Raw genomic sequence first — 27,953 nt, forward strand, 5'->3', positions numbered from 1 at the left:
TTGAATATATTGATCAGCAAACCTAGGTGAAAATGCAAAATTATCAGTAAAGGAGATGACAAAATGGATGAAAATGTGGAGATTAAGTAATATGTTCCAATCTTAAAGGCTTTTTAAATAATAGTTGGAAGGGAGAAGAGGTCTGCAATGGAAAAGATATCTATTTTTCTTAGAGGTCCTCTAGGTTCAGCTCAGGGCTAACAACCCTGACAGGTCAAACAAAATTGTTACGGAAACAGCAATGAAGAATCCTTCAACATCTGAGAGTGATGGTATTCCTGAGTCTCCATCTGAGAACTGCATGCCTGACAGTAGTGCAAACCAAGAAGAAGCGACTGACACGGTAAAGGAAGCCTTGAACACTGTCAGGGATGGAGAATCGTCATTGCTGCCCTAAACGCCAGCAACATAATAGGTAGCAAGTATTTTATTTAGAGATAAGGCATGGTATCAGGCACTTCGAGTCCATTGAGGTCATGCTGCCCAATCACACCCACGTGACCAATTAATCTATGAACACGTAGGCCTGTGGGAAGTGAGAAGAAATCCACGTGGTCATGGGAAGAATGTACAAACACCACCGACAGCAGCGGAACTGAATCCAGATCACTGCATTACTGTTATGCCAACCGCTACACTATGGTGCCACCCTGCATGATGGGAATAATGGCATCGTCTTGTGACAGAGCAATCGAGAAGGGAAGAATATTCTCCCAGAATAGGCCATCCAAGGAAGAAATGGGTATCAATTTTTGCCTAAAGAAAACACAATGTACACAGTGAATGAAGGTTTTGTACTTTTAAAGCTATGAGTTTGAAACTAAAGCTTACTTCCTCAACGTCTTCATCAAGTTGCTCATTTGGATCAATTTCCCGTACTAGATCCTGGAGTTTCTTCTTGCTCAGGACCTAGTGATAGAATTATATCAAAAAGCATACAGGTACTTAATGACAAAATGACATACAGCATACAATTTATCTAGCGTACAGTGTTTACAGAGTAGATAACTTGCTCTAAAATATGGAAATTAAGTTGCCATTAACAGGTTCTGTGCATGAACTCATCTCCCCCACTCCCTGACCACTCCTTTCCCCCAGCGGACTCAAAGCAACACAAATAATCAGATATCTAAATAGTGAGCATTTTCACGGTTCAAATGCTGTGTCAAGATTCTAGATTTTTGTCCAAAGTGTTTTGATTTATTAAAGTATGATATTTCTGCTGCTCACTACTGATATTTTTGCAGCAATTAAATCTGATTATCTTTCAGTAATTCTAGTTCTTTTTTTTTTGCCAGATAAGGGAAGCATATTCTCAAAGGGATCCCTTGTCTAAATTGCCAGAATTTAGTGGGATTGATTCTTAATCCAAGGCTTTAACAGCAGTTGCAAGATTTTCTCTCATCACTAATTTGAATAAAGCGAGGATACATCTCCTGGCACCCAGATATTTACTTCTCTTGGTCAACATCATTAAAAGTGATTATACACCCATGAGAAAGTCTGCTGTTCCAAAGCAACACACACACAAAATGCTGGAGGAACTCTTGCAAATCACCGTCTGTGAAAGAGAGTGCCATACTTTCTATGCAGGGAAACTGTGAGAACATTCTTCACCCAATGGTTTGCTCATATATTCCAATTTTCTGATAAAAGTAGACACTGCAGCTTTTGCCTGGATTAAATTGAAATTCTCACCCTGCTGTTTCATATTTAGAATGCTTATTTTGTCATACAGATCAGCTAGGTATGCACACCTCCACGTAGAAGTTCAATTTTGTTTCCCAAGCTCTTGTTGAGCAAAAATTCAACCATTATTGTCAAAAAGATCAAAGAAACATTTTAAGCAGCAGCCTTTTGACAGCCAACACACTTCTGTGTAAAGAAGCAAGCGTTCAAACTCTTCACTGTTATCTTGGCAGAGCTGATGAAATATTTTGCAATTTAATGGATGAGCTTTAATTTTGTTGATAGCAGATATTACAAGAGTCATGCTTGAAAAAAGTCGCTGGCTGGGGTTTTTGGCTGCAAGGTACTGACGATGAACTACACAGGTAAGACACACAGGGCATCACTGATCTGATGGGAACGGAATAAAACTATACTCCAGGTATGTAACATTGTATTGACGTACTTTCTATAGGTTCTGTTTCTTAGCAGGATTAGAATTCAAGGCTTCACCGCCTTCAGACTCATAGAGATCGCACTGTATTTATTCATCTATCATTATTTAGGCTAAATTAAAATAGAAAATTGACATAAACTGGGAATGTCTATCGGATGTTGATGACAGCAGCAAGTTGACATGGTTGGCCAGGTCTCGTGCCTTAAGTTAGGGTGCCGTTTACCATCCCCTCCCCAAGGAATCATATATGCTCCCCAATGACTTCTACTTCCCTTAATGCCCCCTTAGGACAGGAAACCACCCGTGTTGGGAATCAATGATGTAAATGGATATTGTGAATAAAGTTGATCCTTGATATATATCACAAATGAACAACCTGGTCTCTGGTATACTCTTCTATACTAAGTAATATATTTGTACTGAAAAGAATGATGGTTTTCCAATACAACAGCCTTGCTCAAGTTACTGTTTTCACCTTTGGAGCTATAACTTCCAAAATTAAAATTACACAGTAAAATATTGGTCAAGGAGTTCTTGGCATTCAATATCATAGACTTAAAATCATTTTTACAAAACATTATTTGCCTACGTGATGCAGGCACTGCTGGTGAAATCAGCATTTATTGTGCAAGCCCAATTACGCCTTAAAACCCAACAGCTTGCTTGGGCAAGTTGGAGGTTTGCAATCAAGTTTAGCCAGTCCGGTTACGATCAGCAGAGTCAAATTAGTCTATCCAATAGGTTTATGTGCCAACTGTGCTGCCATACCATTCCCACATTTTTAAAACTCCTAGATTTATCAAAATCAAGTTCAGATCAACATGCTGTTCATACAGTACTGTATTTTTCAATGTGGAGCAGAGAGCGAGTTTGTAAATCAAGGAAGTTGGGAATGGTGAGGGTGGAGTGCCGCTGGAGGGGTGGGGGACAGGTGGCAGAGAAGGAGTGCCAGGGAGGGGTGGGTGTAACAGGTGCAAACACACCCAGCCCTGAGACTCCAGGCTAGGTCACTTCATTCCAAACAATTGGTTTACTGATCATTACAGAATGCCTCTCTGGTGCTTCCCACTCCCTCCCCTTTTCCCAACTACGATTCCCCTCTCCCTGCCCTCTTCCCACTCTCACTCCACAATAGAGACACATATCAGAATCAGGTTTATCATCACTCACATTAGTCGTGAAACTTTTTTTTGCAACGGCAGTATAGTGCAATACATAAAATTACTACATTATTGTACAGATCCATTATGCACCCTAGCTATATATGCGCAAGACTTTTGCACAGTACTGTACAGGAATGTGAATGTCAATCCGGTAATTTATTCACTACATTCCCACACTACTCGGTTCAGGAACAGTTATTACCCCTCAATCATCAGGCTTTTCAATCAGAGCGGATAACCTCACTCACGCGAACACTGAACTGATTTCAAACCTTTAGAATTACTTTTAAGGACTCAACAACTCCTGTTTTCTATTCATTAATTATTTATTTATTATTTTGTATTTACAATGTTCTCTATTGCATATTGGTGGTTTGTCTGTCTCTTTCGATTGCGGTTTTTCATTGATTCTATTGACTGGAAAGAGACACTGGCGGGAAAGACGGCAGAGCAGCAGTGGCTGGAGTTTATGCGAGAAATGAGGAATGTGCAAGACAGGTATATTCCAAAAAAGAAGAAATTTTCGAGTGGAAAAAGGATGCAACCGTGGTTGACAAGAGAAGTCAAAGCCAAAGTTAAAGCTAAGGAGAGGGCATACAAGGAAGCAAAAATTAGTGGGAAGACAGAGGATTGGGAAGTCTTTAAAACCTTACAAAAGGAAACCAAGAAGGTCATTAAGAGAGAAAAGATTAACTATGAAAGGAAACTAGCAAATAATATCAAAGAGGATACTAAAAGCTTTTTTCAAGTATATAAAGAGTAAAAGACAGGTGAGAGTAGATACAGGACCGATAGAAAATGATACTGGAGAAATTGTAATGGGAGATGAGGAGATGGCAGAGGAACTGAACAAGTATTTTGCATCAGTCTTCACTGAGGAAGACAGCAGGATACCGGACACTCAAGGGTGGCAGGGAAGAGAAGTGTGCGCAGCCACAATTATGACAGAGAAAGTACTCAGGAAGCTGAATAGGCTAAAGGTCGATAAATCTCCTGGACCAGATGGAATGCACCCTTGTGTTCTGAAGGAAGTAGCTGTGGAGATTGCGGAGGCATTAGCGATGATCTTTCAAAAGTCGATAGATTCTAGCATGGTTCCGGAAGACTGGAAGATTGCAAATGTCACTCCGCTATTTAAGAAGGGGGCAAGGAAGCAAAAAGGAAATTATAGACCTGTTAGCTTGACGTCGGTGGTTGGGAAGTTGTTGGAGTCGATTGTCAAGGATGAGGTTACAGAGTACATGGAGGCATATGACAAGATAGGCAGAACTCAGCATGGATTCCTTAAAGGAAAATCCTGCCTGACAAACCTATTACAATTTTTTGAGGAAATTACCAGTAGGCTAGACAAGGGAGATGCAGTGGATGTTGTATATTTGGATTTTCAGAAGGCCTTTGACAAGGTGCCACATATGAGGCTGCTTAACAAGATAAGAGCCCATGGAATTACAGGAAAGTTACATATGTGGATAGAGCGTTGGCTGATTGGCAGGAAACAGAGAGTGGGAATAAAGGGATCCTATTCTGGTAGGCTGCCGGTTACCAGTGGTGTTCCACAGGGATCAGTGTTGGGGCCACTTCTTTTTACATTGTACATCAACGATTTGGATTATGGAATAGATGGCTTTGTGGCTAAGTTTGCTGACGATACGAAGATAGGTGGAGGGGCCGGTAGTGCTGAGGAAACAGAGAGTCTGCAGAGAGACTTGGATAGATTGGAAGAATGGGCAGAGAAGTGGCAAATGAAGTACAATGTTGGAAAGTGTATGGTTATGCACTTTGGCAGAAAAAATAAACGGGCAGACTATTATTTAAATGGGGAAAGAATTCAAAGTTCTGAGATGCAACGGGACTTGGGAGTCCTCGTACGGGATTCCCTTAAAGTTAACCTCCAGGTTGAGTCGGTAGTGAAGAAGGCGAATGCAATGTTGGCATTCATTTCTAGAGGAATAGAGAATAGGAGCAGGGATGCGATGTTGAGGCTCTATAAGGTGCTGGTGAGACCTCACTTGGAGTACTGTGGGCAGTTTTGGTCTCCTTATTTAAGAAAGGATGTGCTGACGTTGGAGAGGGTACAGAGAAGATTCACTAGAATGATTCCGGGAATGAGAGGGTTAACATATGAGGAACGTTTGTCCACTCTTGGACTGTATTCCTTGGAGTTTAGAAGAATGAGGGGAGACCTCATAGAAACATTTCGAATGTTAAAAGGCATGGACAGAGTGGATGTGGCAAAGTTGTTTCCCATGATGGGGGAGTCTAGTACGAGAGGGCATGACTTCAGGATTGAAGGGCGCCCTTTCAGAACAGAAATGCGAAAAAATTTTTTTAGTCAGAGGGTGGTGAATCTATGGAATTTGTTGCCACGGGCAGCAGTGGAGGCCAAGTCATTGGTTGTACTTAAGGCAGAGATTGATAGGTATCTGAGTAGCCAGGGCATCAAAGGTTATGGTGAGAAGGCGGGACAGTGGGACTAAATAGGATAAAATGGATCAGCTCATGATAAAATGGCAGAGCAGACTCGATGGGCCGAATGGCCTACTTCTGCTCCTTTGTCTTATGGTCTTATTGCAAGGGTTTCCAACCTGGAATCCATAGAACTCTGGCTTAATGGTATTGCTCCATGGTATAAAAAAGGTTGGGAACCCCTGGTCTTTTGTGCTTCTTTCCATTAACCATGGAATGCCCGCAAGAAAATGAATCTCGGGGTTGTATATGGTGACATACAAGTACTTTGATAATCAATTTACTTTGAACGTTGAGCATTATTGCACAAATTCATACTGGTATCAAATCAAAGATAAATTAATTTTAATTTATTAAACAACACTTCAACTAAAAGGGATACCAAGTGACAATCAAATATTAAACCGACTATACCTGGTTGCCCTCTGGGCTCATGCGCCCTCCTGAGCCTGGTGTTCCAGGAATCTTTACCAGGGTAGTACTGTTAGCCATTGTATTTGGAGGCGGCGTACTTGATGGATCGGGCTTCACGGAGGGAAAATTTGTCAGGTTTATTAGAGTTGCAGGTCCAAACTGGTTCATAATCTGTTGGGCTTTGGCCTTTAAATCATTAAGTTTCTCCAAATCCTGTTTCTGTTTCGGGGTGTGTGGGCCAGGACCGATTAGCTGTTTGAACATAAAAAGCACAATGTTATTTCTGGGGTAAATTTAGCAAGTTCCAAACCTATGCTTTATTTATTATTCAAAGATACAGCACCAAACAGGTCCTTCTGGCCCAACGAGCCGCACTGCCCGGCAACCCACCTTTCAACCCTAGCCGAATCCCATGACCTCCAAGAGGACCACAAACTTGTCGTGGTTTGGAGGCTTGCGTGCCTCAGTGACATGAGAGCTGTGTTGGTTGGAGTCAGGGCCTTGTGCTTTGGCTCTTGGTAGGATCACCCATGCCAAACAGGTCAAAGGGTAGAAGCCAGACTAACAGTGGTCCACTGGTCATTCAGGTTTGGGGGTTCAGTTGAGGGCTAACAACCCTGACTGGTCAAACAATACTGTTATGGAAACACCAACGAAGAATCCTTCTACATCTGAGTGCAGCAGTATTCCTGAGTCTCCGGCTGGGACTTGCATACAATGTTAAGATCTTAACAATTAAAAAACAGCATATTTCAACAAAGTTATAATATCTGAAGCTTTTGCTTTCAGAGTGAAATTGATAGCAATCTCACATTGCAGTGTATAGTGCCGTCATTTGACAGATCACAACTCCAGAGCTTTACCCATACAATTTATAATGTCTGCATCCATAATAGAGTACAAGACCGTAAGATATAGGAGCAGAATTAGGCCATTGGCCCATTGAGTCTGCTCTGCAAGACTGTTTTGTTTGACCAGTCAGGGTTGTTAGCAGTAATAGGTAAAATTTAGCATACAATTTACATTAATAACCTCAAAACAATATACTGAATAAAAGTTGACTCAAGCCATTTGTTTTTGGTTGATAAAAATATTTAAGCAGGGACAAATTTGAACATCGAACAGTACAGCACAGGAACAGGCCCTTTGGCCCTCAATATTGTGCCAAACCAGCTAAAAAGCAGATCAAAAACACCCAAACACTAATCCCTCCTACCAACTCCATGTCCATATCCCTCCATCTTCCTCACATCCATGTGAGGAAGCCTCTAATATATTTGCTTCTACCATCATACCAGGCAGCACATTGCAGACATCCACCACTCTGAGTGAAAAAAACAAACCCCTTATATCCCCCTTGAACCTACCCCTCTCATCTTCAATGTATGCCCTCTGGTATTAGGCATCTGTACCCTGGGAAACAGATACTCTCTGTCCACTCTATCTGTGCCTCTCATAATCTTGTAAACCTATATCAGATCTCCAGCACTCCAGAGAAAAAAAAACAAGTGTATTTAGCCTCTCACGATAGCACATGCCCTCTAAATCAGGCAGCACCCTGGTAAACCTCTTCTGCACTTTCCCCAAAGTCTCAACATCCTTCCAAAAGGGCCCACAAAATTTGGGCTGAGGGGATGTGATTAGTTTATAAAATTACAAGAGGTATAAATCAGGTGGAGAGTCAGAAATCTTTTTCTGTCAATTGCTAGATGACGTGTATTAAAGGTGAGAGGGGTAAGTTTAAAAGAGATGTGCAGGGCAAGTTTTTATTAAATTAAACAAACAGAGGGGGTAGATCATAAACACAAGACTGTAGATGCTGGAAATCCAGAGCAACACACACAAAATGCTGGACGAACTTAGCAGGTTAGGCAGTATTAATGGAAATGAATAAACAGTCAAAGTTTTGGGCCAAGACTGGACGGGAAAGGAAGGGGGACGATGCCAGAATAAAAAGGTGGGGGGGGGGAGGGGAAGGAGGGTAGCTGTAAGGTGATAAGTGAAGCCAGGTGAGTGGGAAAGGTCAAGGGTTGCAGAGGATGGAATCTGATAGGAGAAGAGAGTGGACCACAGGAGAAAGGGAAGGAGGAGGGAACCCGGGAACCCGGGGGAAATTATAGGCAGGTAAGTAGAGTGGAGGAGGCAGAATTTGTTTACCAGAAGGAGAAATCGATATTCATGCCATCAGTTTGGAGGCTACCCAGACGGAATATAAGGTGTTGCACCTCCACCCTGAGGGTGGCCTCAAATTGGCACAAGAGGCAGCTGTGGACTGACAAGTAGACACCTGGGAGGTGGTGGAAGTAGATACGACAATGATTTAAAAGGCATTTAGAACACGTAGGGGGATGGACGAAGTGGATCTTGTACAGACAGATGGGTTTAGTTTAATTTGGCACCATGATTGGCATAGACATTGCGGGACGAAATATCTCTTCCTGTGCTGTACCGTCATGTGTTCTAAAACACAACTTGTTACTGGGTGGGAGACACCATTGTGGGGTTCATCTGGGTGCTCCTGCTCGACCCCACATCCCAAAGATGTGGTAAGTTACTCCTTAGTTTTGATGAGTAGCGGATAGGAGCTGATGGGCACTTGGAAGAGAATAGTGGCAGGAAAAGGGACTGACAAGAGTACTCTGCTGGGAATCAACTTGGATAATGCCTCCCACTTAGTAACAAGTTGTGTTTTAGAACAGATTATGGTCCCGCAGACAAACAGATGCTTCATCCCACAATGTCTGTTCTGCTTTGATTCGCCCACTGCTCCACTCACCCTTTTCCTCCCATTCTGAACACCAAGAATCTCTGGTTAATAGCTGTACTAGACGTATCTTTAATATTATATCACGGGCTCTGTGATGTTCAATTGGCTCTGCACTGAGCTGAGGCTGAGGCGTGGCCTGCTCCAGGCTTCATTTTTAGTTCCGAATGCTCTTTGCTTACATATATCACTTGCACGATTTTTTTTAATGGGTTTATTTCTTTGATTTAGAGGTACTGCACGGAATAGGCCCTTCCGGCCCACCAACCCCTGACTTAACCCTAGTCTAATCACTGGGCAATTATCAATGAGCAATTAATCTACCAACCCGTACATCTTTGGACTGTGGGAAGAAACTGGAGGAAACCCAAACAGTCACTGGGAGAACCTAAAAGCTCCTTACAGACTGCAGTGGGGAGGTCTTTTGGGTTTCTTTGTTTTGTGGCTGCCTGTAAGAAGATGAATCTCAAGGTTGTATAATGTATACATACTTCGATAATAAATGTACTTTGAACTTTTACACTCATGTTTGAAGTCAGCAAATCCCTCAGGAAACTGAGCAATAAGATGGAGATGGGATGGTGTCTCTTAAGTTACAGCAACTGATCTCTTGCACGGCAAAAGTAAGTTAATATTCTCAGAATACTGAGTATACTTAACAAGTCAGAGGAAGCAGAGACTGCTTCTAATAAAAGCAGAATAATTTGTCCAGAAAAAGGAGAATGGAGGATGATACATATAAATCATGTGCATAACTTCAACCAGGGGAATTACCCAGTCACTTCCATTTCTCTTGGACACAGCACTTTCACTAAAAAATATTTAAAAATTCCCAATTCTACTCTGGTCTTTATCGACATTTCAAAAGAAAACACCCTAAATGAGAATACTTTTCTGCTGGAGAGGTGTTCCAAAGAAGCAGAAATGAAATTGTTCAAACTCAATATCAGTGCCAGATGGACACATAATGTAACTAGTCCAGGCTGCATTCAAACAAGGTGACAAGGCCGCACTAACCTCAAATTTTAGGTTATATTTATGCAGAAATAGATAAAATTCTATAGAGTTCACAAATGTTCTTGCACCAGTTAAATGGCAATAGACTTGATTTAAAATTTTGTTGGTTAGTATAAGTGTAACATGTTGTAAGGTTTCACTGCTAATGTAATGTTTACTGCTGAAGTAATGGTTTCTCTGTAGCAGCAATGTTTGGGTTATAGCTGGTGATAACAGGACTATGGACGCATGTTAGCCAATCAGGATCTTGTTGCCCTGTCTTGTGATTCTGGAAGCAGTTGATTTTGCGGGCTTTTGCCAGAGGGAGAGAGAGAGAGAAAGAGATGAAGAGAGAAGACGCGAATGGAGAGATTTGGTAGACCGCCAGACGGGGCGGACTCGTATCAAGGGTCTGAAGGGCAGTGACGATCGGAGGAGATCAATGGGCCTATGTGTGAGCTCCAACTTTTGTCCACAGACTGTTTAATAAGATTTGGGCCCTTTTTCTTTTATATTTTTGTTTAATCGCATATTGTGTACTGTTATTTCGGAGTACTGATTTGTAACAGGGGACACATCGCGCACCATCCACCCAAACGAGATTTCTTAAGTTTGGCCGGGCAGGGGATTATCACCCCCTATATTAAGCCGCTAGGCGAAGCGAGAGTTACATAAGATTTTAGCGGCACATATAACTGCACCATTATTGATAAAGGTCGCCGTGCTTCTAAGAAATATTGTGAACTCCATTGTTATGGGTTTGCGTTAAACTGTTCACAAACCTTATGTTGAGGAAAATTGTCTCTAGTTTAAAAAAATAATCAACTCTCCACTTTTTATATGCTCAAAAAACAAATGTTCCTCACGGAGCAACGCAAGAATATTTTAAGTCCAAATAAGACCTCGCCAATATCCATAATCCAGATTTTAACTGAAGTTACCAGTAACTAACCCAGATAATAGTTCTATTTTCTTTATGTTCACTCAATTCACCCCATAAAAATATAAATCCAAGAAAACTATTTGGGGAAATTCAACACACTCTAGGATTTTTCATTTTAATTTTCAGTGGCATCGAAATGGCAATCTGTTGGTTTCCCCTCCTGATATGGAAGGGGTGACACCTCTCTCTCCCGCCTGTTAGTGAGAGGAGAAGGCATGTCGAAATGTTGGGTGAACAATGGTTTTTGTTGGACTGCAGATCATGGTCTTTCTTTGGGGACTTTTCTATTGCTTGCGTGGTGGGTGGTGGCCTCTATGCTTCCTGCTGAAGCAAGTGGGGGGAGAGGTCGGTGCTTTGTTGTTGCATGTGCACGCGGGTGGGGGGAAACCTTTGGGGTACTAACGTTTTTCTGTCATTCATTCTTTTTTTTTTCTTTTTCGTGGATGTCTGTGAAGACTAAGAATTTCAAACTGTATACATTCTCTGATATTAAATGGAACCATTAAATCACTGAATCCACTTCAGTAAAAAAAATTAATTTTTTTTTGTATTTTATTCCAAATAAACAAAAAGTACTGAACCAACATTAAAAATAGTAATTTTTGGAAATGCAATTTGGAAGTAAAATACAATACCACTTTCTGGCTAAAGCCATCAGTCAACTATTACCCCATTTCCACCATTCAGCATCATTACTTCAAGTTCTTGCAAAAGTCAAGCTCTTTGTAGTTTTAAGATCACATCAAATTTCTCAAAAGTTTACTCATGAGATCAAAAGCTAATTCTTTTTGATGCTGTGATTCAGGGCTTGTTTTCCAGTCACAGTAAAGTATGCATGCAGTTTACCATAAGACCATAAAATATAGGAGCAGAATTAGGCTATTTGGGACCAATCAAGAATCTATCAACCTCTGCCTTAAAAATACATAAAGATGTGGCCTCCACAGGGGCTTGTGGCAACGAATTCCACAGATTCACCACTCTCTGGCTAAAGAATTATCTCCTAATCTCCGTTATATGTTCTGAAGCTGTCTCCTTTGGTCTTAGACACTCCCACCATAGTAAACATCCTCTCCACATCCACTCTATCAAGGCCTTGCACCATTTGACAGGTTTCAATGAGGTACCCCTCATTCTTATAAATTCCAAATAATTCAGGCCTAGAGCCATCAAACGTCCTTCATATGACAAGCCCTTTAATCCTGGAATCATCTTCTTGAATCTCCTTTGAAGCCTCTCCAGTTTCAGCACATCCTTTCTAAGGAGCCCAAAACTGCTCACAATACTCCAAGTGATGCCTCATCAGTGCTTTATAAAGTCTCAACATTACATCTCTGCTTTTTTATTCTAGTCCTCTTGAAATGAATGCTAATATTGCATTTGCCTCCTCACCACAGATTCAAACTGCAAATTAATCTTTAGGGAATCCTACACAAAGACTCTCAAATTCCTTCGCACCTCAGTTTTTGTATTTTCTCTCCATTTAGAAAATAGTCAACCCTTTCATTTCTTCTACCAAAGCGGATGACCATACATATCCCAACACTGTATTCCATCTGCCACTTCTTTGCCCATTCTCCTAATCCAAGTCCTTCTGTAGCCTCTCTGTTCCCTCAAAACTACCTACCACTGCACCTATCTTCGTATCATCTGCAAACACTGCAACAAAGCCATCAAATTCTATCATCCAAATCATTGACATGTAACATAAAAAGAACAGGTTCAAACACAGACTTCAACACCACTAGTCACTGACAGCCAACCAGAAAAGGCTCCCTTTATTCCCACTCTTTGCCTCCTGCCAACCTCAACCGAATCTCCTTTATCTATCCTGCTTGTTATTCCTTCAAAGAATTCCAATGGATTTGTTAGACAAGATTCTCCCTTGAGGAAACCATGCTGACTACGGCCTATTTTATCATGTGCCTCCAAGTATTCTGAAACCTATCCTTACAATTGACTCCAACATCTTCCCAACCACTGAGGTCACACTGACTGGCTTATAATTTCCTTTCTTCTGCTTCTCTCCCTTATTAAAGAGTGGAGTGACATTTGCAATTTTCCAGTCTTCTGCAATCATTCCAGAATCTAGTGATTCTGGAAAAATCATTACTAATGCCTCCGCAATCTCTTCAGCCATCTCTTTCAGAACCTTGGGGTGTACACTCTCTGGTCCAGGTGACTTATCTACCTTCAGACATTTCAGTTTCCAAAGAGCCTTCTCCCTAGTAAAGGTAACTACTTCATAATCTCTGACACCTAGAACGAACACCAGTGTCTTCCTCAGTGGACTGATGCAAAATACTTTTCCTTGTCCCCAATAACTATCTCTCCAGCATTGTTTTCTAGCAGTCCGATATCCACTCTCGCCTCTCTTTTATGTATCTGAAGAAACTTTTGGCATCCTCTTTAATATTATCTGCTAGCTTACTTTCATATTCCATCTTCACATTCTTACTGATGTTTTTAGTTGCTTTCTGTTGGTTTTTAAAAGCAACCCAATCCTCTAACTTCCCATTAGTTTTTCCTCTATTGTACGCCCTCTCTTTGGCTTTTACTTCTCTTATTAGCCACAGTCGTGTCATCTTTCCTTCAGAATTCTTCTTCCTCTTTGGTATGTATATATCCTGTGTCTTCCGAGTTGCTTCCAGAAATTCTAGCCTTTGCTGCTCTGCCGTCATCCCTGCTAGTGTACTTTTCCAATCAATTCTGGCCAATTCCTCTCACATGCCTCTGTAATTTCCTTCATTCCACTGTAATACTGATACATCTGACTTTAGCTTTTCCTTCAGGTGAATTTGATCATACTGTGATCACTTGCCCCTCAGGGTCGTTTTACCACATTATAATGCTCTGCTGTGCCCAAGACGGTGGTATTGGATAAAATAAAACAAATTATATGTCATTTACTGTCACTATTATTCCTCACAACAGGAAAAAACCCACAAAAGTCTGGATTAGAGCGTAGGATGGAGAGGCTGGACCCAGTTGGTGTGTTTTTCCTCTGGTATGGTGGAGGCTAAGGGGAGACCTGATAAAAGTTTATAAAACTCTGAGGTATAGATTGAGAGCCAGTATCTTTTTTCAGGGTTATCCAGTACTGAAAAGCATGCATTTAAGGTCAGAAAGGGGTAAATACAAAGGAAACGTGCAGGGCAAGACTTATTTTTTTAAACATAGTGGTGGTGATGATGAGTGTCTGACGTTGTGGTTTCACCAAGCTTGGGAATTAAGTTTGCAGACATTTCATCCAAGAGGACATCTTCAGTGGGCAGAATTTGCTGCTTCTCTCTGGGAGTGCTCTCGTCTATATGGGCTAACCTCAGTCCTAATTGGCTACCCCTTCAGCTGACCTTTGAATTCTACTGCAGCGGTCCCCAACCACCAGGCCGCAAAGCATGCACTATCGGGCCACGATGAAACCATATGATTTGGTGATATGAGTCAGCTGCACCTTTCCTCATACCCTGTCACGGCCACTGTTGAGCTTGAACGCACGCGAGGTCATTATCCACCCGTCATCCTTGACAGCGCGGGAAGGAGATCAACTCCTTGAGCTTGTAAATGATGGCGGGCTGAAAAGTATGTTTGACATAACATCTCTGCCGACATTCCAGATCAAAGTCAAGGCTGACTATCCTGAGATAGCCACGAAAGCACTGAAAACGTTGCTTCCATTTCCAACATATCTCTGCAATGAATGCAACGAAAACTAAATTGCGGAATAGACTGGACATAAGGAACCCCCTTCGAGTACTGCTGTCTCCCATCACCCCTCGATAGGACCGTCTTGTTGCAGGAAAACAAGCCCAAAGCTCCCACTGATTCAGCGATATTGGTGTGTTGCAATGATTTTATATGTTAATATAGGGAAAATATGTGCTGTGTGTTTAATATCCAAACGTTACTTAAAATGTTATGATGCTATTGACTTATATTACCATATGACAATTACAGCACGGAAACAGGCCATCTCGGCCCTTCTAGTCCATGCCGAACGTTACACTCACCTAGTCCCACCGACCCGCACTCAGCCCATAACCCTCCATTCCTTTTCTGTCCATATACCCATCCAATTTTTCTTTAAATGATAATATCGAACCTGCCTCTACCGCTTCTACTGGGAGTTTGTTCAACACTTACTTGAAGCTCCCCTGATAATTGACTTATTGCTATATTCATGCGAGAAAAATATGCGCTGTGTGTTTAATATTAAATTCGATAGATAAACCCTTTGAGAAACGAAATTGAGTGTATTAGCCACTTATCACTTATACTGCCGTTGTGATTAACACCCCCCCCCCACCTGAACAGAATCGCCAAAAACCATTTGCAGAAAAGAAATCAGCATGAACACGCATGCACAAGTCAAGCATGCACACTGGTTGCTGCGCAAGGCTTCATGGTCATTGTAGTCTTTCTCGGGGTAAACTCAATGTCTTGACTGCTACTCTTGTCTGTTGGCAACCTTACCCCGCACCCCCCCACCCCCCGCCTCGGCCAGTCCGCAAGAATATTGTCAATATGAAACCGGGCCGCAGTGCAAAAAAAGGTTGAGGACCCCTGTTCTATTGGTTCAGGTTTCTTTGGCTCTTGAGGTTCATAGATGGTGTCTATTTCGATATGTTTGTTTACGGAGTTACCAGAAGAAAACCATGCTCCTAAAAATTCTGGTATCTGCGCCAGAACTTCCTTGGCATCCCAATTGAAGTGGAGTCCTTCTCGGTATTCATGTACCGAGATCAGCGACATATCGAATGTTTATAGAGGCTCTTGTAAATATGGAGGGATGTAGATCATGTGTCGGCAGAGGGGTCAGTGTAATTAGGCATCATGTTTAACACAACACTGTAGCCAAAGGGGCTTTTTCTGTGCTTTATTGCCTTGTGTTCCAATATAGTTCTTCAGTATAGCTCTGTGGAAATGTACTTTTACAGGTGCACATTCCTTTATCCGAAATTCTGAAATCCAAAAAGCTCCAAAAACTGAAGTTTTTTTTTGCCAATAGCTGACGTCACTCAGGTGTGACGTGGCAGCACTAGCAGAGGCCGCCAGACGTCACTTGTGGCTCAGTGCTGTACTGGTTACACGTGCATTTGCTGTTCGCTGATATTTTGTGTTCACTGTTGACTTGTGTTTAATTTCACTGTGAAAATGTCAAAAAGAGCTGCAGATACCCCTATGGGTAACAATGAGAAAAAGAGAAGGAATCTTCTCTATCAATAACACAGAAAGTGGAGCTATTGCAGAAGCTTGATCGTGGTGTGTCTGAGCAGCATCTTACTGAAGAAAATAGTGTCAGAACTACCACTGTATATGATTTAAATAAAGACAAGTAAGTTTTATAGTGACAGTGACGTTCTACATTTATTCCAATAAGTCATTTACCATGTGTTTGATTCGGTTCGTTTGAAGCTGTATATTTTTACGTTTTATTGAATGTTTTTGTTGGAAATTAAATTTCTTCTTGTCATTATTCCATAAACTATACAGTATAACAATTATTTACATAGCATTTACATTGTATTAGGTATTATAAGTAATCTAGAGATGATTTCAAGTATACGGGAGGATGTGGGTAGATTTGGTGTGCCACTGGGTCCTAAAGTCCACTGCACTGAGACACGTTAAATAAGGGACTTGAGCATACGTGTTTCTTGATATCGATGGGGGGAGGGGGGGGCGGTCTGAAATCCAAAAAATTCTGAATTCCGAAATGCAACTGGTCCTAAGGATTTCGGATAAGGGATTGTGGACCTGTATTAACAAAATTGGCATTATTGTAACAAAATGGAATCTGTATTGTACCACAGTGCTTTGCTAATAATATTCGTGCAACATTATACTGATGGACCTTGAGTATATGATACACTGCAGAAAGAACAGCGGATTCGGTCACTGGAAGAATGCGAAGTACACTAACAGAATGCGCCTGTCATTGAGCTGATGCCGGTAGCTAACACTCATGTATAAAGATGTGTCTATGCTGCCTCTTTCTTGAAGCTATCATCAGCTTTGTGTGGTGTTAGTCTGCCCTTGCTGCAAGTGAAATAAACGCTCTTATGATTGAGCAACTGAGTTAATTGTTACTTGTTATGAGACGTTGTAAAAGGGTACTTGACAGCTCGTGACTGTTACAAGTGCTGACACTTCAGGTAAATTCCACTATGTTACAGTTTTCATTTCGAATGTAATTGGGGAAACTGGGCAAATATACGCGGGTTTGGCGGTACTTCAGACAGATTCCACCGCAATGAGGAAACTGCATCTGCATCTGATCATAAAAACTGCAGTATAGTTTTATATTTTGTGTGTAATTATGAAACTGGGCATAAAATGCACATAAACATGGACTGGTTTGGTTGCAATTCAGATTTTCCAGTTAAATTTTCCATGATCAAAAATGGAATTATCAGTTATGAACTTGCTAAATCAGGCAGCGTACAAAAACAGAATGGACTCTCTATTTAAAAGATACTGGCTTTTAAAAAAATAAGCATTTGGAGTCTTCAGGCACCCACTTGTGAGTGGCCAGATTTAACAACCACTGAAAGGGACTTATTGAATACTTACTATTGTGGTTACGTGACCAAGCACATCAGCAGAATTTGAAGAGCTTTCGCTAACCAGCACAATTAAACCTGCTGTGACTGAAATTATCTTGAATTTGCACAAAAAAAAGATTGGAGACTGTAAATGCAAGTCAGTAATTCAAAACAGGAAGGAGACAGAAAGCTGAAACTACTGATCTGTGTTCAACCTACTTTGAATAAATTGCTAGTTTCCAAAGTAATAGAACCTTTTGGTAGAAATAATACCAGCTATCTGTCTCATCTGACATTTCTTTTAAAATCCTACAGTGAAGTCTTTTATACTAAATCCAGATCAATTCAAACTGCAGGTTCAGATGTGCTGATTAGAGAAAGATTTTCAAATTGTGCTGACCTATGTAGGCATATAATAATTGCACATGTTTATGAGACTTTAGATGACAAATAATATTTATTTTACTATAAAATGGATGGGCGTGTCACAAAGAAAATAGTAAAAATTCACACAGTCCTTCACAATATTTTTTTAAATTGGGTCAATATGGATTAGAGAACATGTCTTATGAGGATAGGGTTAGAAAGGCAGGGCTTTTCTCTTTGGAATGGAGAATGAGACGTGATGTGGTAGAGCTGTACAAGAATGTAAGAGGACCGCCAGAGGCTTTTTCTGAGGGGGGAAATGGCCAAATCGAGTGGGCATAATCTTAACGCGATTGAAGGCTTTTCTCAAAATGGCGCAGGTAAGTGGTGACTCTTCAAATGCAGCTCCGATGGGAATAATCAAATATTCCCAGTTAGGACTGAAATTCACAGATACAGCCACACGTACGTCAGTAACCATCATCCTTTTAAGACGTTTAAAGAATTTATTGATATTCAAATCTAGTGATATCAGCAGACCCCGGGTGGTAGACTCAGGTTGTGAGTGCAGTTCTCCTTTAAGTATACAGAAGTGTGGAAGGTGAGCCAGTCTGCACATATGACTGAAACACAGAAGCTTTAGACCCTCACTTCCAACTATTATGCTGGCGAATGTACAGACTCTGGAAAATAAAATTGAAGATCTCATAGCAAGATTAGACTAACAGAGGGACACCAGGAACTGCTATGTACTTTGCTTCACAGAAACATGGCTAATGCCACCCTCCAGTCCCCCTGCCATTTGGCTTCATTATTCCATGCAGAGACAGGACAGCTCAGTTTTTTCAAGGTAGATGAGGTGGAATATGCTTTATGATTAATTCATAGTGGTGCACAGACGTGGCGATTCTGTCTCAGTCCTGCTCACCCGACCTTCATCATCTAATGGTCAAATGCAGTCTGCTTTATCTGTTGAGGGTCTTCTCGCCGTCATCCCGGTAGCAGTGTACATTCTACCTCAGGCCAACATTAGACAGGCTCAGAGCTGAGCAACACAATCAGAAAGCATGAAACAGCACATCCTGATGCCTTCCTATCATTGTTGTGGGCATTTCAACCAGGCCAGCTTGAAGAAGTCTCTGAACAAGTACTATCAACATATCACATTAAGCACCAGAGGAGCCAACACACCTGATCACTGTTATATAACATGCCATCCCTCACCTGGGAAAGTCCAATCACCTGGCTGCACTTCTACTCTTGGTCTATAGGTAGAGACTAAAGACTGCAACACCACTGGTGAAGACCAACAATGTATAGTCAAAGGAGGTGGAGGAGTGCTTACAGGACTGCTTTGACTCGACGGACACTCACATCTATTGTGACGAAGGGCTTCGAGAGGTTGGTCATCAACTTCTGCCTAGGCAAGGACCTGCATTTGTGCATCGCCACAATAGGTCTACAGCAGATGCAATCTCACTGGCTTTCCACTCAGCCTTGGATCACCTGAACAACAGCAATCCCTACCTCGGGCTGCTGTTTATTGATTACAGCTCAGCATTCAGCACAATTCCAAACAACAAGCTCCAAAACCTGGACCTCTGTACCTCCCTTCGCAACTGGATGCTTGACTTCCTCACTGGGAGACCAGAGCAGGTGCAGATCGGATATAACATCTCCTCCTTGCCGACAATCAACACTCGTGCACCTCAAGGAAACACGCTCAGCCCACTGCTCTACTCTCTACAAACACGAATGTGTGACTGGGCACAACTCAAATGCCATCCATAAATTTTTGGATGACACAACTATTGTTGGCAGAATTTCAGGGTCTCTCTTCCACTCATTAGAGATATTTATCAGGCGTGCTGTGTAGGCAGAGCTCTTAACATTGTCAATGATCCTTCCCACCATCTAACAGTCTCTGACTCCCTACCATCAGGTAGGAGGTACTGTAGTATTGGGAGGTGAATCAAAATCAAATCAAGATAAATTATCATTCAGACCATACATGGACACAGCTGAACAAGACAGCATTCCTCTGGGACCAAGGTGAAAAACATTCAAAATAGCAAGCAAACCTTCAAAAATAGCGAGTAACATAATTCAAAATTTCAAGCAAAGAAGCATATTCACTCAAAAAAAAGCATATATCGTCCAAGACCCTAAGCGACAATGTCCAGCAATTGATAGTACAGTCTCCTGGCAGCGTACAGAAGCACGCAACCTAGCCTATCAGCTCAAACATGGAAGAGCTGCACCGACAAGCAGGCCCCAGCCGAGCTCAACCACGCTGTAGCGCTTCCGAGTCTCTCACTTGGTGTGCAGCAGCAGGCAAGCCTGAGGCTTGAGGCCTAGTTCCCGCTATAACTGAAGCTACACAGGTGCCATCTTGACTGTCACTCCACCAGACAAAGGTAACAGGTCTGAGGCAACTGCCCAACAGAATCTTGCGATTGCAAGTGAAATGTCCGAGATAATCTTTCACAGTTATACTGCACCAACTCTGATGCTTCCGAGTACTGGGCAGCAACACGGTCTGCAGCCCATGTCAGCTCTGAACCCAAACTGGCTCCTTTGACACCTTGGCTGACCCCACCGCCAACACTAGTCCAGCTACTCCGATCAACGAGCAGCTCACTGATGGAGTAGCCCTGCAGTACCCGATGGTCTGTGAGAAGAATTGTCTTTGGATTGTAGAAAACAAATTTTACAAAGAAAACGGCACCTTTGGTTGGCCCCCTAGAAGGCAATGCGTTTGCACGCGTCCCCATCTTTCGAGAAGAATAATTAGAACAGGAAACAACTTCTTCCCCCAGGCCATAAGACTACTGAACACCCTGCCACCATCCAGGTCTCACCATGCATGAAGCGCCAACAGCGGTTATACTGTTTACTTTTTAATTTGTATCGTATAAGCACCTTACTATTTGTTAATTTATTTGCGGTAATATTACTTTATGTGTTATACGTAGTGTGTTGTGCACATTGATCCAGAAGTGATAGAGCCTGATACATCAGGGACATTTAAAAGTCAGGCACACAGATGAAAGAAAAAGTGAGGACTATATGTGAGGGAACGATGAGACTGATCTTAGAGTAGGTTAAAAGGTTGGCATAACATTGAGGCCCAAAGGGCCTATATTGTGCTGTGATGTTATATTCACTAGAGTTTAAAAGACTGACAAGGAACTTTGCTGAACTTTATAAAATCACGATGAGACCGGACAAACTAAAGAAAAATGTTTGTTTACAATGGTGGGAATTTCAGAAGCAGGGATCACAATCTAAGGACAGGGTAAGCTGTTTAGGACCGAGTGCGAGACATGCGACCTCGAGGCCAAGAGAAGGGGCGTGAGCCGATCTCACCGATTAAAGGGTTGAGCAAGACTGAAGTTACCGAGGTGCGTGCGGAAGGCAAGGGGGTGTTCAGCGCCATCTACTCGCCTCTCACTCGCTGCTCCTGGAGGGAGGTCCCTGCATTCGCATGGTCCCTCTCTCCCTTGATGCTGTCTGAGGATGGTGCCACAGAACTGTGTCTTGGGCAAGGTTTAATCGACACATTTTGTGGATTGGACTCTGCAGTTCACGTTATGATCTGTTTCTGGCTTCTGGTTGCTCCTATTTTTGTTTTTGGGTGATTTTGAATCAGGGCAGCCTACAGATAACAAACACTGAGTTGAACCGAATATGCCTGGACTCTTTCGATTCTGTGCTTTATATTGTGTTTCTCACTCTTGAATGAAGTCTGTGGTTTTCTTTGTTTCATGGCTGTCGGTGGGGAAGTTGAATCCTAAGGTTGTACACTGCAGACATACTATGATAATAAATGTACTCTGAGCCTTTGAGCTGGAAAAATTTCTTCACTTAAGTAGTGAACCTGTATAATTCTCTACCACAGAACCATAAGATATAGGAACAGAATTAGGGCATTCGGCCCATCGAGTCTGCTCTGCCATTTCATCAAGGCTGATCCAGTTTCCCTCTGAGCCCCAATCTCCTGCCTTCTCCCCCTATCCCAGCATGCCACGACCAATCAAGAATCTATCAACCTCTGCCTTAAATATACCCAATGACTTAGCCTTCACAGCCGCCTGCGGCAATGAATTCCACAAACTCATCACTCTGGCTAAAAAAAATTCTTCCTCATCTCCATTCTAAAAGGATGCCCCTCTGTTTTGAGGCTGTATCCTCTGGTCCTAGATTCTCCCACCTCAGGAAACATCCTCTCCACATCCACTATGTCAAGGCCTTTCACCATTTGATAGGTTTCAATGAGGTCACCTCTCATTCTTCTGAACTCTAGTGACTAGAAGCCCACAGCCATCAAACGCTCTTCATATGACAAGCTATTCAATCCTGGAATCATTAATCAAAGGAGGCAGCACAGGGGGAAAACAGCAGGAAACTGATACTGAATTAGGGTGATATCACAATTTTACTGACTGGCAGCAACAAGCTCAAAGAGTTGAATATCTTGAAGGTAACAGTTTAAAAAACGTAAGGCATTATCCATTTAATAGAGAGATGAGGTGTAATTTCAACAATCATGGGTTGGGTGTCTTTGGAACTCATTTCCTCAAAAGGCAGTGGAAATAGAATTTTTGAATAATTTTAACACGGAGGTAGATGAGACTTGATAAGCGAGAGTGCAATGTTACTGCATGAATGCACAGCTTAGAGGGCAACCAATTGAACAATTAGGTACAGATGGTTAACTCTGCAATGTTGAAACTGACATTATTTAATCTGGATGGGTTGTTACAGGTAGTAATTTTAATCACTAACAACAAGTAAAATATCATTTGCAGTTGGACTTAGTTCTGTGGTACAATGAAAAACATTTATTGTACTAATGGGACAAAATGTTTTTGCAATTGGACATTAGGGGCAGTTTCTTTGCTGAATCTGGATACTACATGAATGCAAAACTGTCATCATCATCATCACCATTATGTGCTGCGTCATATGATCTGGGCGATCCTGGTCTTTCTATGACTATGATTGTTCTTGGTAAATTTTTCTACAGAAATGGTTTGCCATTGCCTTCTTCTGGGCAGTGTCTTTACAAGACGGGTGACCTCCCCCACCCTCCCTCCCCCAGCTGTTATCAATACTCTTCAGAGATTGTCTGCCTGGTGTCGGTGGTCGCATAACCTGGACTTGTGAGGGAGGGGGAAGGGGGCTGAGCAGGTGCTACACCTTGCCCAAGGGTGACCTGCAGGCTAGTGGAGGAAAGGAGTGCCTCACACCTCCTTTGCTAGAGACGTATCTCCATCTTGCCACAAAACCATTGTGCCAATATATTAAAACTTATTTTTTCAACAGTCCGTGAACATTTTATAGTTTTGTGATTGATAGTAATTTTTTATGTCTTTGATCTGTACTGCTGCCACAAAACAAATTCATACACCTCAACTTCAAAATATCAGGCAGTCCGAAGATTGCCATAGAGTCACAGAAAAGTACAGCATATAAACAGGACCTTCAGCCCAATCGTCCATGCCAAACCATTTAAACTGCCTACTCCCATTGACCTGCACCAGGTCCATAGTCCTCCATATGCCTACCATCCACGTACCTATCCAAGCTTCTCTTAAACATTGAAATTGAGCTCGCATGCACCACTTCTGCTGGCAGCTTGTTCCACGCTCTCACGACCCTCTGAGTGAAGAAGTTTTCCCTCATGTTCCCCTTAAACTTTTCACCTTTCAACCTTAACCCATGTTCTCTGGTCATAGTCCCACCTAACCTCAGTGGAAAAAGCCTGCTTTCATTTATCCTATCAATACCATGGTATCGTGAGCTGGAATTAAAATGGAGCCATCTTTAATATAGATGTGCAGCCATACTTAACAGATTACAACAATTTTGGAAAAAATAAACAGCACAATAGACCATGCCAAACATAGGTTCTGAATGGGAAAGTTATTTTACTGAATTACGATGAAATTTACATGACTTACAAGTGTTATGAGTCAGTCATTGCTTCAAACCAGGGTTTCCCAACCCTTTTTATGCCTTGGAACCCTACCATTAACCGAGGAATCTGTGGACCCCAAGTTAGGAACCTCTGCCTCAATATTTCATCAAATAACTGAAACTTTGCAAAGGGTCAATGTGATAGAAATATGGGACGTTAAGTCCCAAAATGAAATTAACTGTTGCTTAAAGTGGTAACAATCCAAGAAAGTTATACTGAACCGTATATTAGAGCAAAAAAAAAGGTGGATAGGCCCCCACTCCCATCTTAACTGCATTTTACAGGAGCACCATCTGGTATGGGAGCAGTCGAGCATTGCACCAGAAGTCCCTACAAAGGACTGTGGGAACAGCTGAGAGGATCATAGGGGTCTCCCTACTGTTCATTGGGGACATTTATCAGGAGCGCCGCACACGCAGGGCCCTTAGTATTATTAAGGATCCTACCCATCCATCCAGCATCCTCTTTGACTTTCTACCATCAGGGAGGAGACTCTGATGCATAAAAACAAGAACGGTTGGGATGAAAAACAGTTTCTTGCCCCATGCCACTGGGCTTTTGAACTCCTGGCTGCATCGTATTCGAAGTGTCACTGGTTAATCTGTTCTGTACCCTACAATATTTAATATTAATGCCTGTTATTTATGTGTGATTCATCTGTAGATTTTATCTTTAACTTCATAAGTTATCATGCGTTAGGTGTACTACTGTGCTTTACACCCAGGGTCGGAGAAACATTGTCCCATTTCTATGTACATTATATTGTTATATACACGTATATAGTTCAATGACAATAAACTTGACTTCCTGTTTTTAAGGAGTGGAGATACATCTCCACCAAAGGAGGTGTAAGGCACTCTTTCCCCCCGCTAGCCTGCAGGTCGCCCTTGGGTGAAGTGTAGAAGCTGCTTACCACCACCCCCTCGGATCAGGGTCACATGAAGCCATGGGAGCAGGTGGTGGATGGTCGTATGAGCAGCTGGTGCATATCAAAGTCCTGGTTATGCGACCACTGACACCAGGCAGACAGTCTCTGAAGAGTATTGATAATGGCTGGGGTCACCTGCATTGTGAAAACACTGCCCAGAGGAAGACAACAATGGCAAACCACTTCTGCCAAGACCATGATTGTTCACATCATACGACATGGCACATAATGATGATGATGAGTTTACAATTGTCCCAAGTGTTGTACTTCATCAGCTAAACAACAGAAGTACCTAATGCCAAGAAGCTACATGCAACACTACTTTTGATGGGTTATTGGTCAATATTTCAACTTTTTATTTTATCCATTTCATCTATTTAAGAAATAGTTCCCATAAAATAGCAGCAAATTCTATCACCATGTTGAGCCACAGGAGATGGGTGAAGTCTTAAATGAAAAATTGTCACCTGTATTTACTGTGGAGGTCATGGAAATCAAGGAATTCAGGGAAAGGTGACAGTGATGTCTTGGAGCATACGCATGGCTACAATAGCGATGGAGTTGGCAGTCTTAAAGAATCAGAATCAGGTTTAATATCACCGGCATGTGGTGCAATTTGTTGCCTTTGCAGCAGCAGCACAATGCAATATATAATAATAGAGAAAAACAATGAATTACAGTAAAAAAAAATAAAATAGTTAAATTAGTGAGGTAGTGTTCATGGGTTCAATGTCCATTCAGCAATCAGATGGCAGAGGGGAAGAAGCTGTTCCTGAATTGTTAAGTGTGTGCCTTCAGACCTCTGCGCCTCCTTCCTGATGGTAGCAATCAGAACAAGGCTTGACCTGGGTGATGGGGGCCCTGAACGATGGATGCCACCTTTTTGAGGCATCTCACTCTGAAGGTGTCCTGGTTACTATGGAGGCTGTGCTCATGATGGAACTGACTAAGTTTACAACCCTCCGCAGCTCACTCGATCCAGTGCAGTAGCACCACCACCCCCATACCCGACGGTGATGTAGCCAGTTGGAATGCTGCTCACGGTACATCTGTATAAAATTGCTAGCGTTTTCAGTCTCAAAGTGCATAAAGGTGGATAAATCCCCAAATATATAAACACATATGCATTGCGTTTAGCACCTTGGCCCCGGGGTACAATGTTTTCTTTCAGCCGTATACATGGTATGCTGCAATAGCAATAAACTTGAACTTGAAGTGTTTCCTCAAGTTACAGAGGGAGGGAAGAAATTGCTGGGGTTCTAGCAGAGATACTTGTATATTTGTTAGCCACAAGTAAGGTTCAAGAAACCTGGAAAATGCTATGCCTCTATTCAAAAAGTGCTGCAAGAACATGCCAAAGAACTACAGGCCAGTGAGTCGAATATCAGTGGCAGGAAAGTTACTGGAGGGTATTCTGAGAGACGGGATCTACCTGCATTTGGAAAGACCACAAGACATAGGAGCAGAATTAGGCCATTCAGCCCATCGAGTCTGCTCTGCCATTCCATCGTGGCTGATCCCGGATCCTACTCAACCCCATACACCTGCCTTCTCGCCTTTGATGCCCTGACCGATCAGGAAACGATCAACTTCCACCTTAAATATACCCACGGACTTAACATCCACCGCAGTCTGGCAAGGATTGGTTAGGATTAACCAGCATAGCTTTGTGCATGAACAAGCATATCTCATGGATTTAATTTAGTTTTTTTCTCAAGAGTGATAGGGTGGTAAATGTTGTCTATGTGGACTTTGACAATATGTCGTGAGGTAGGCTGGTCCTGAAGATTACAACACATAGAATTCAAGGTGAGCTTGCCAAATGGATGCAAAATTGTCTTGGTGGAAGATGACTGAGGGTGGTCCTGGATAAATCTTTTTCAGATTGGAGGATGGTGATGAACTGTGTGCCACAGAGATTGGAGATGGGTTCACTGTCGTTTGTTGTCTATATTAATGATTTGGATGAGAACATTGTTGGCATGGTAAGTTGGCAGATGAAACTGAAGTTGGTAGTATAGTGGACAGTGAAGGCTATCTAAGATTAAAACAGAATCTGAATCAACTGGGGAATTGGCCCAACGAATGGCAGACGGAATTTAACTTGGACAAATGCGATGTGTTGCACTTCAGCGAGTTAAACCAGTAAGTGGCAGGGCTCTGAAGAATGTTGTAGAACAAAGTGACCTTGGGGGGACAAGTACATAGTTTTCCCGAAGGTGCCACACAGATTAGTGGGGAGGTGGAGAAGGTGATTGGCATGCTTCTGTTTATCAGTCAGAGCAGTACAAGAGATAGGACTGCATGCTACAACACAAGAAGCTGGTGAAACCATACTTGGGAGTATTACATAGAACAGTATAGCGCAGGGAAGGCCATTCGACCCACAATGTGGTGCCAAACCAGCAGAAAAGTCAAAAACCCCTGAAAACCAATCTCTCCTAACTACACCATGTCTATATCTCTCCTTCTTCGTTAGACCCACATGCCTATCCCAACGTCTCTGAAAAGCCTCTAATACACTATCCCAGCCAGGCAAGCACATTCCAGGTATTCACCAGTCTGAGTAAAAAAAACTTACCACTCGCATCCCCCTTGAACATACCCCCTCTCATCTTCAGTGAATGCTCTCTAATATTAAACATTTTAGCCTGGGAAACGTACTCTTTGTCCACTCTATCTAATCTTGCAAACCTCTATCAGATCTCCCCTTAGCCTCCGGCACTCGAGAGAAGACAACCCAAGTTTATCCAGCCTCTCGTGATAGCACATGCCCTCTAAACCAGGCAGCATCCTTGTAAACCTCTTCTGCAGCCTCTCCAAAGCCTCAATATCCTTCCTAGAGTAGGGAGACCAGAACTGTATGCAGTACTCCAGATGTAGCCTAACTAGAGTTTTATAAAGTTGCAACATAACCTCTTGACTTTTGAACTCAATGATTGACTAATAAAAACAAGCATTCAAAAAGCCTTTTTAACCACCTTGTTGTCACTTTCAAGGAGCTATGAACTTGGATCCCAAGATCACTCTGCTCAGTAACATTGTTAAGGATCTTGCTCTTAACAGTGTACTGTCTCCTTGCACTTTCCTTACCAAGGTGCAACACCTCAGATCTATCAGGGTTAAGCTCTATCTGCCATTTCCCTGTCCATAACTGCAAGTGATCTATATCGTGCTTTATTCTTTGCCAGTGTTCTACACCATCCACAGCTCCACCAATCATCGGCAAATTTACTGTAACAGCGTCACGCAGTCTGCTA

General features: G+C 42.2%; 1 protein-coding gene across 5 annotated transcripts in view; it reads right to left on the minus strand.

Annotated features, from left to right (window-relative positions):
- taf12 (TAF12 RNA polymerase II, TATA box binding protein (TBP)-associated factor) overlaps positions 1 to 27,953 on the minus strand; it is a 48,834-nt gene that overhangs the window by 11,612 nt on the left and 9,269 nt on the right. For all 5 annotated transcript variants that reach the window (XM_063035083.1, XM_063035081.1, XM_063035080.1 and 2 more), the window contains 2 exons: positions 6,169 to 6,420; positions 832 to 909 (listed from right to left, as the gene is read on the minus strand). In XM_063035083.1, the coding sequence (XP_062891153.1) occupies positions 832 to 909; positions 6,169 to 6,420 (330 nt within the window). The remainder of the gene's footprint in view (positions 1 to 831; positions 910 to 6,168; positions 6,421 to 27,953) is intronic.

The sequence above is a fragment of the Mobula hypostoma genome, chromosome 28, assembly GCF_963921235.1.
Source record: "Mobula hypostoma chromosome 28, sMobHyp1.1, whole genome shotgun sequence".
NCBI lineage: Eukaryota > Metazoa > Chordata > Chondrichthyes > Myliobatiformes > Myliobatidae > Mobula > Mobula hypostoma.